Genomic DNA, 9,207 nt, shown 5'->3' on the forward strand with positions numbered 1-9,207 from the left:
TACTTTGAGATTTTTGATGGGAGAACAGGAAAACCAGGTTTATAAACGAATTACTTATACAAAACTACTACAGAATCGGTTTTTACCACATATATACAGTAGATATTGCCTATATAAGATTTTAGTTATATTTTATATCGAATTTTTAATCTTCTTTCATAGAGTTTTAAATAAATCTGAAATATTAGTTTGTATTTTCCGCAATCATTGCTGGAAATTCACTTTAAATATATATAAAAAATACATTAATTTTAAGTATATACTTTTTATATATTATATTATCTTATATGTCGAATAATATATATTTTATATCGAATTCTTAATTTTTTTTTATAGAGTTTTAATTTAACCTGAAATATAAGATTGCCTTTTCCGCAATCATTGCTGGAAATTCATTTAAAATATAAAAGATTCTGTTAAAAAAAATATATACATTTTTAAGGGAATTTAAATTAAATTTTTTGTAGACAATCCCTATTAATATTATAATTTATTAGCCTATAAACATTATTTATATACAATTAATAGTTATAACATTTTGTAGTTGCCTTTAAAATAATGTAACTATTTAAAGACTTGGCTCCCTGAAAGTCTGGTTTTCTCTAAAGATAACATTTGATGGACGTAATGAAGGCGCCTCAAATCCGTCCAGATTATTCACTTCCATCCGATATTAGCCACGCCAGGATGTGCACTCCCGATTTTGGTGTGAACTTATAGAGCTTGAGCCAGCGGCTGGCATCGCCGCCCCGCCTGGCAAGTCAAACAATTAGGCTCGGCAAACGCTTAGCCTGCCACAGGACTTCCGGCGGAATGAACCCACACATTCAGACACACTCATACTCATACTCATACACGCATCAACCATACACACGTGACGCAAATATTGAAAGATGGCCGACTCGCCCGTGCGTCCGCCATTTTGTTTGGAGGAAGTGTTTCTGCCAATTTCGCCATGCCGCCATCATCATCGCTCTGCTTGCTCTTCTACTCCACAGGTTTTGTTTAATTGTTTTCACGCTCTTTACGATTATTGCAACGGTAACCGTGCTGCTCTCGGCTCCGCACATAATCGTGCAATAAGGACGCTCGAATTAGACAATTAAGCTACAGGATACGGAAACGCCCACGCGCACACACACACACGGAGTGTGTGCTGAGGGAGGAGGTCTAGTTAAGTTCTTTTTCAAAAACCAAAAACTAGCGAAGCTGCTTCGACACAAAGCAAAACAAAAAAAAAAAAAACAAATGAATAATACAAATAAAAAATTGTTAATTACATTTTTAAGTAAAAACAAAGAAGAGAAAAGAAATTCGCAAGAAAAGAGACAACAAATCATGTACTAAACAAGAAAATATTTTATGGAGAAACAAACAAAAAAGCAAAAATTACTGCCGTACAAGAACCGAAAAAAGTGTTAAGTAAGCTACACACACACAATCACTCAGACACACACACATACACATAAAATTATAAGAGTTAAGCAAACAAAAAGAATTGAGGCAAAAATTTGCATAGGAATAGCCGAAGCAGGAGCAGGATAAGCAGCAGGAGGAGCTAAAGGACGAGCAGAACAACAAAGGAACTTCGCGGGACAGGACACACACACAAAGGTTACATGTGTATACTCACGCAGACACATACGTCTATGTAATTGTATGTACAATAACAGAGTTATAAGTTAATTAATATGCTGAGTTGTTATAATTTATGTAAGATGAACAGGCGACACAGGCACACACATACACCTAAGATATATGATATATAAGAGATTGTTCCTATAAGACATTAGATATGTATTTAAAATGGCAAAACACACACACTGACACACGAAGACACACGCACACTGAAGCACTTAATTGACAAATGCAAAAACAAGGGAAAGAAACCATTTATTTGTAGGAGAGTGTGTTGGCAGCAGGAGAAAAACAGGAGGAACGAACGAATCCTTTGTTGTCTGAATTTTTTAGGCTACTTACCCGCCTCCTTTCCCCCTTTTGTGTTTTCATCTTGGGATCACGTGGACCAACAATATTTTGTTTGATTTCTTTCATTCAAATTTGCAAACAAAATATGATCCCAATGAAGAAATTTTTATTATATACTTACTGTCTCTACTCTCTCCGTTGAATCTGATGCGTTGCTTTTCAGATATTTACTCTTTCCTTCGTTCTTTAAATTGTGATTTTATTGTTTTGGAACGCGTTTCAAGTGAGAGTCTTACGGAGGAGGATAGCTAATTGTAAATGGTAACAAACTGACACATAATAATGGATATTAACAAAGGTCTATATATACATACATATATATATATATATACATATATATTCATAGTGAATTGAATTAATTTTTAAAAAGGAAGCATTCACGAACCCACTGGGATGGGATGTATGTATGTATGTATGTTCGTTGAACATCGTGTTTTTAGAAAATTTATTGTTGAAATATTGTAGCAAATCAGATTAAGCAGAATGACAGAATGACGAAACAACCCCAGTTATAGTCACCAATTAATTAGTCAAAGTAATCTAATGGATACGAAACCGAAATCGAAGCCGAAGCAAGCTCTATCAATACAAGATGAACAGGTGTATATATATTTTATGACACATATATCACCGCATATATACATACACATATATATACGAGTATATTTTTAATAAAAACAATACGGAAACGAGCAAAACTAAAGACACTAAGCAGAGGCATAGGCATAATAGCAGCAGCAGCAGCGCAGGAACAGAACCCTATGAAACCACTAACTAAGCCAACCAACCAACCAAACACTCGAAATCATAAGGAGAAACCAATCAAGAAAACCAATCACAATTTTGTTGGAAATTTCGCATAGTTTTCGGATGAGTTTTCTATATCTGTGTATCTGTATCCCGACCCCCGACGAGCTTCGATTTTTGTCTACCTTGTGTACTCTGCTCTCTCCCCTCACACAAAAGCAAACAGTGATATTTACGGTACAGCCCCCCAGGCCCAGGACAAACTCTAACTCAAAACTCAAACACTCTTTCCGGAACCCACCTAAGAAAACCTTTTAACGTGAATGTTTTTTCTACACACAAAACCAAAACCAAAATCAATGAAAAACCTACCTCCTTGTTGAATGAGAAGAAAATGGTCGAGGCTCGAGCCTGACTTTGATCAGACGAAGAGAACGACGAAGAAGCATAAGCAACACTGCCGAGTTAATCGCACTCCTCTGTCTTCCCGAGTCACCACCCCCCATTACGTTGTCCTGCCCGGAGAATTTCTAACAGAATTGTGGTGTGTGTGTGTGACCAACACTTTTGATAGCCAGACGACAAGTTTACTTAACTGGAGAAGTCAGAAAGGATCAGATCGCCCCATAAGCTAAAGCTAAAGCCACACCCGCTGTCAGAAGAATACCCAATCGAGTGCTGAATCTGAGCGTTATATAGTATACACTCACTTTGTATGTTTTATTTGCATTTACATTTACATTAGATTTGATATGAGAGGACTTTTACTTACGCCCAGAGCGATGATGCGTAATCCTACCGATAACTGCTCTGTCCCCCATGAGGTTGTTGTTTATCGATCGATTGTTGGTCAAATTCGAAATCGAAATCCGATTCAAATCGCAATAAGGAAATTGAAATTGAAATTGAAAATGAGAATTCGAATCAGAATGGATTGATGGAGATGAGGAAGGTGTGGTGTGCATTTTAAGTATAATTTTTTTATAATTAATTTAGTGCTAATCTTTGAGCAGCTAGGCGCATAATTAGAACTATGTATATGTGTATGGATGTCTTTTTGATAAAAAGAAGCTATTTTAAAAAGCAAACCATTTTCTACACTCTTTAAAAGATTGAACTCTACATGTACGAGATTATGTATAATACAACTAATAATAATATAGCATTAACTAGGCAATTATAAAAAATGAGGTGACCCGCAGACGGAACCATAAACTAAGCGTCCTACATTAGGAGAGGGCAACCGGTGACGCGATTACCCGAAGACGTGGCAAAAAAACTAAAACGATAAACGAATTTAAAATGAATTAAAAAATAATTGAATGAAAAAAATGGAAATACCGCGAAACGAAACTCGTAGTAAATGAAATGGCTTTTTCATTTGAAAACTCTACTACTCACTTACTACTTACTTACTTTGCAAGTAATAACTAATTTCCTCTGATCAGAGTTACACGCAATCGCGAAATGCAAAAGCTAATTACAAAAAAAACGGTTGGTACACCCCAAAAACAACACACAAAACACTCACAGACAGACACGAAAGCATTCGAATTGTTCGTATTACAATGAAAATAAAGAAATCAGCAAACCCAAGAGTTCAGATTTTCGTTTCAATCTCCACACTCCGCATGTTCAGAGCTCAGCAATACAGTAGACCATTTGAGACGACACACACTTTTTTAAACAAGGCAAATATATTTAAAATTAGCATTTAACTAAAAACGACAACAAGAACTAGGCTATAAACTGCAAATGTTAAGCACTAAACTCACCCAAAGCCAGCCCCGAATCCAATTCCAAGCCCCCACCTGAGCCCCGAGAGTAACTACCAAATCAATTTAAATAGCTAATTGCATAATAACTAAACAGTTACCACAACGTCGAAGCCAAACGTGAAAACAAATAAAAAAAATAAAAATAAAAAACATTAAATCTTCCCAATAGTTATGCATGTAAAAAATGGCAAAAACAGAAACAAAAAGAATTAGCAAAAAGTCTGTTGTCGATAAGTATTATTGGCAGACAAATAACTTTCGTCACATTGACGATAATAATTAATTGTAAGCAAAAAAACAAAGGAATTAAATGATTTAAATAATAAACAAATTAATATTAAAAATCGAGAGACATGATTGCAACAAAAACACAAAAACTGAATAAAAATTTATTTTGAAAAGAGAATTCAACGAGTTGTTTTATTTGTTGCTTCGGATTGAATAGTGATTTGAATTTTCCGCGCACCTATCGATATATTTCGATTGTTTGGAATACATTTTGTTGTGCGTCTGTTAGGTACACAGCGTTTTGGTATTTTAAGAAGCTGGCCACACAGTCAGCTGTTTCTTGTTGATTATTATTTTATTTTCAATGGATCTGCGAAAATTGTGCAGAATTTGTTTTGTGGACAGCGCGGAGGTGGACATCACAGAGCATAGGGCCAGTGCTAGTCCGGAGCACACAATACTCGAGCTAATACAGACCATGTACGCCAAGGTTGGTCAATAAAATCATGTAGAAATGATGGTATACTCAAAACACCCATATTCCACAGAACATAGACTTTTATCTCACAGAGGAGTTGCCCATGATTTGTACTCGCTGCCTGGACGAGTGCCTTCGACAGTATGCCTTCTTCCGGAAGCTCAAGATTGCCAATGAGCAGCTGCAGCAGTTGTACGAAGAAGCGCAGCTGGAAGCTTGCGAGGAGGAAGAAACGGTCAGCGGAGACCTTGTTGAGCAGCCAGGGGAGGAATCACAGTTCTGGGTGGAGACAGACTCAGATATTATTGTATTAGAACCCGAAAACCTGCCGATAAAGACGGATACAGTGGCTGGTGACGAGTTGCGTGCGAAACCCTCGCAAAAACTGGCCAACCAAGACTCCTTGATTGTGTCAGAATTCCTGCCCGCCACCACGGCTCCACCCCGCTTGGATTTGTCGGATTCGCATATGCAGCAGCTGGCGCCGCCTCCCTACGAGATGCGCACCGTGGACTATGCGGCCGTGGAGCTAAAACACTACAACCTGGACGAGTACAACGAGGCCAATAGGCTGCTGGACGCCGAGCCTAGTGGCAGCCACGCCATCTACAAGTGCCAGTACTGTCCGCTGGCCTACACCTCGCCGCAGTACCTGAAGACCCATGTTCGTAACTCGCACGTCTGCAAATACTGCACCACGGCCTTTGCCAAGGTGCGAGAGCTCAACGAGCACATCCGCCGCAAGCACTCGCAGCACCAGTGCGTCGTTTGTTCGAATAGCTTCAGCACCAGCAGCAACCTCAGGGCTCACCTGAAGAAGATCCATGGCGTACAGCTGCCCGCCCAGGTGGCACTCCTCGACTACCGCCCAGCCACTGCTGATCAGGGAAATTCTCGCGACTAATAAACTGAATTTATTAATTTAGATGCTCGCTTTTATTTCCCAAAATAGCTGGGACTTGTCTCGCACAGGATCGCCCTTCTGCTGGTCCTCTCCAGTGATGTACATGGGAGTGAATTCCCTGTAAGCTATGCACACGCGACGCTCCTGTACATCCTCGCGGAGCACGGAATGCTCAAACTGATACCTCGCTGGGCCGTACAGAACAATCAGAGAAAGGCTATAAAAACAAGGGGAAAACTTAGAGGGAATTTCCAACAACTAACTCGAATGGTTAACTCACTTGGGCATGGGAATCCGGAGTACTTTCCCCTGGTACCTAGCCAACTGCTCCTCGTCGAGTAGCGGCGCCCGCAGCTCCTGTTCGTATTGAGGCACCAGGTCCAGGTTGTACTTGCCCGCGTGCTGGACTTCATAGGGCGTGAGGGTGAGAACGGCATCGCCCAGACAATTGACTGTGACCACTCGCTCGCCCCAAATCCAGCAGTCGTCTACGTGTGGATCTATGCTTGCTCCTTTGCTGGGATCATATTCCAGGGAGCACTGTTCAATGGTCTGGAAGCGCTGCAGCACAGGCACCTCCTCGAAGCGGCGCTGCACATACTCTGTGCTGCGGGGGAATCCCGCGAAGGAGCCCAACTGCAGCTTACGCTTCTTGAAGTTCGTTTTAGGTCCAAAGTTCTGTTTGCGGCGCCCGCTCTGAGAAATATCCCAGGGCAACGCATCGAGGTCGGCTATGAGCTGAGTGCCCTCCTGGGCGCTGAGAAATCGCTCCTGCACTAGAATGCCCGGCAGGGGGAGGCCCTCCTCCTTTATGTGCTTCTCGTGCGCTTCCTGAACCCTCACCGTGTCCCATCCTGGCTGCAAGAGTTCGCATTGGACGCAGTACGACCAGGGTTCTAGTTGCTGGAACTCCTCCTGGAGCGAGGGCTTGGCTATATGGAAATCCGACTCGCAGCTCAGACAAGTTCGCACGCCTTTACATCCGCAGGGTCGAATTGTATTCATTTTTATAAATTAGCAAAAAGTTAATAATAAAAAACGTTGTTTTTAGCAACAGCTGGACAGTGTGACCATGGAAGGATTCATAAATTAAACCACCACTTTTTATATTGCAACTATACCAAAAATATACTAAACATTTAAAAACTAATATCCAAAAACCTATCGATTTTTTAATTGTAAATGTAATTGATGGAACACACAAATATGAATCAATAAAAGATGGTGAAATCAATGTGCAATTTTTTTGTGAAGGCGGCATTTATTTGGGATCGTTTGGGGAAAAATCTAATTATTTTGAAAGCAAAATCTAAATTTTTAAATTTGCTTTCTGAATTTTAAACATTTTTTCGGATGTTTCACAATTCTTCTAAATTTTTAAAAAATTGTTCTAAATTTTAAAAATTTTTCTGAATTAAAAAATTTTTTTTTTCTGAATTTTTTACATATTTTAGTTTTTTTATATTTATTTAAGATTTTTTTTTAGAATTAAAGAAATTTTATTTTAATATTTTAACTGCCAAATTTGAATTTGAATTTAACTGCCAAATTTGAATTTGAATTTAACGACGATCAGTTTCAATGTGCCCAGGTGCAGTTGTAAAATAACACCTAAATTTGGATTCAAAAGGTTTGAGTCTCTGCTAACTTGCGCCGGCTCCTAAATGGTTTGGAACTTGGACATTTTATAACAGTTTATACCAGTTTTCAGCTGCTTGCTGCTGATTTCTGTTCGCCTGTTACCCCAATTTGGGAAACGGGCAATTTGCTTGGAAATGTTCGGAAATTTGGATGGGCTGCTGTAGGGATGTAGTTGTAAGAAGGTTGTTGTTGCCATAAGCTGTTGTTGTCGGCAACAAATAGGTATAAATGCATATAATGAAATATAACAGTTTATACCAATTATTATTTCTGCCCAAATGTTTTTATAACAGTTTATACCAGTTTTCAGTTGCTTGCTGCTGGTTTCTGTTCGCCTGTTACCCCAGTTTGGAAAGCGGCCAATTTGAATGAAAAGTTTTGCTCACTTGCATCAGTGATGCTCATCTGCATCAGTGATGCTCATCTGCATTAGTGATGCTCATCTGCATCAGTGATGCTCATCTGCATCAGTGTTGCTCATCTGCATCAGTGATGCTCATCTGCATCAGTGATGCTCATCTGCATCAGTGATGCTTATGTGCATCAGTGATGCTCATCTGCATCAGTGATGCTCATCTGCATCTGTGATGCTCATCTGCATCAGTGATGCTCTATTGGGACAAAATGCATCTCTCTAACTGCCAGTGATGCTCAACTAGCTATTTTGCATTACTGGGACAAAATGGCAACTCTCTAACTGCCAGTAATGCTCATCTAGCTATTTTGCATTATTGGGACAAAATGGAATCTCACTAACTGCCAGTGATGCTCATCTAGCTATTTTGCATTAATGGGACAAAATGGCATCTCACTAACTGCCAGTGATGCTCATCTAGCTATTTTGCATTATTGGGACAAAATGGAATCTCACTTACTGCCAGTGATGCTCATCTAGCTATTTTGCATTAATGGGACAAAATGGCATCTTACTAACTGCCAGTGATGCTCATCTAGCTATTTTGCATTAATGGGACAAAATGGCATCTCACTAACTGCCAGTGATGCTCATCTAGCTATTTTGCATTATTGGGACAAAATGGAATCTCACTAACTGCCAGTGATGCTCATCTAGTTATTTTGCATTAATGGGACAAAATGGCATCTCACTAACTGCCAGTGATGCTCATCTAGCTATTTTGCATTATTGGGACAAAATGGCATCTTACTAACTGCCAGTGAATTTTTTGCATTTATTTCTCACTAACTGTCAGTGATGCTCATCTAGCTATTTTGCATTATTTAGGCAAAATGGCATCTCACTAACTGCCAGTGATGCTGATCTAGCAATTTTGCAATATTTGATGTTTTTTCGATTGTCCACCGCAAGAATGCCTTTCTATTGAGCCTGTTTAAATTATCCCAACCAAAAAAAAAACCGCATCCTCCTCATAAGTCAAAAATAGCAAATTTTTTAAGAGTTTTTATTTACTTCAGCTTTGAAT

At 39.2% G+C, this 9,207-nt stretch overlaps 3 protein-coding genes across 3 annotated transcripts in view; 2 read left to right on the plus strand and 1 right to left on the minus strand.

The window, feature by feature from the left end:
• The window catches only part of nAChRalpha6 (nicotinic acetylcholine receptor alpha6), a 36,033-nt gene extending 31,113 nt beyond the window's left edge, over nucleotides 1-4,920 (plus strand). Inside the window, exon 10 of the mRNA XM_070283516.1 lies at nucleotides 999-4,920. Coding sequence (XP_070139617.1) covers nucleotides 999-1,083 — 85 coding nt within the window. The 3' untranslated portion in view covers nucleotides 1,084-4,920. The remainder of the gene's footprint in view (nucleotides 1-998) is intronic.
• Nucleotides 4,921-5,065: 145 nt separating this feature from the next.
• LOC108077317 (uncharacterized) lies at nucleotides 5,066-6,145 on the plus strand. Its single transcript, XM_017170606.2, has 2 exons — nucleotides 5,066-5,232; nucleotides 5,291-6,145. The coding sequence occupies exons 1-2, from the start codon at nucleotides 5,107-5,109 to the stop codon at nucleotides 6,122-6,124; spliced, it is 960 nt and encodes a 319-aa protein (XP_017026095.1). The 5' UTR covers nucleotides 5,066-5,106; the 3' UTR covers nucleotides 6,125-6,145.
• LOC108077318 (alpha-ketoglutarate-dependent dioxygenase alkB homolog 4) lies at nucleotides 6,120-7,215 on the minus strand. The gene is made up of 2 exons (XM_017170607.3): nucleotides 6,405-7,215; nucleotides 6,120-6,341 (listed from the first exon to the last, which is right to left on the minus strand). The coding sequence occupies exons 1-2, from the start codon at nucleotides 7,127-7,129 to the stop codon at nucleotides 6,143-6,145; spliced, it is 924 nt and encodes a 307-aa protein (XP_017026096.1). The 5' UTR covers nucleotides 7,130-7,215; the 3' UTR covers nucleotides 6,120-6,142.
• Nucleotides 7,216-9,207: the final 1,992 nt, after the last annotated feature.

Source organism: Drosophila kikkawai, chromosome 2L (genome assembly GCF_030179895.1).
Source record: "Drosophila kikkawai strain 14028-0561.14 chromosome 2L, DkikHiC1v2, whole genome shotgun sequence".
NCBI classification, from domain to species: domain Eukaryota; kingdom Metazoa; phylum Arthropoda; class Insecta; order Diptera; family Drosophilidae; genus Drosophila; species Drosophila kikkawai.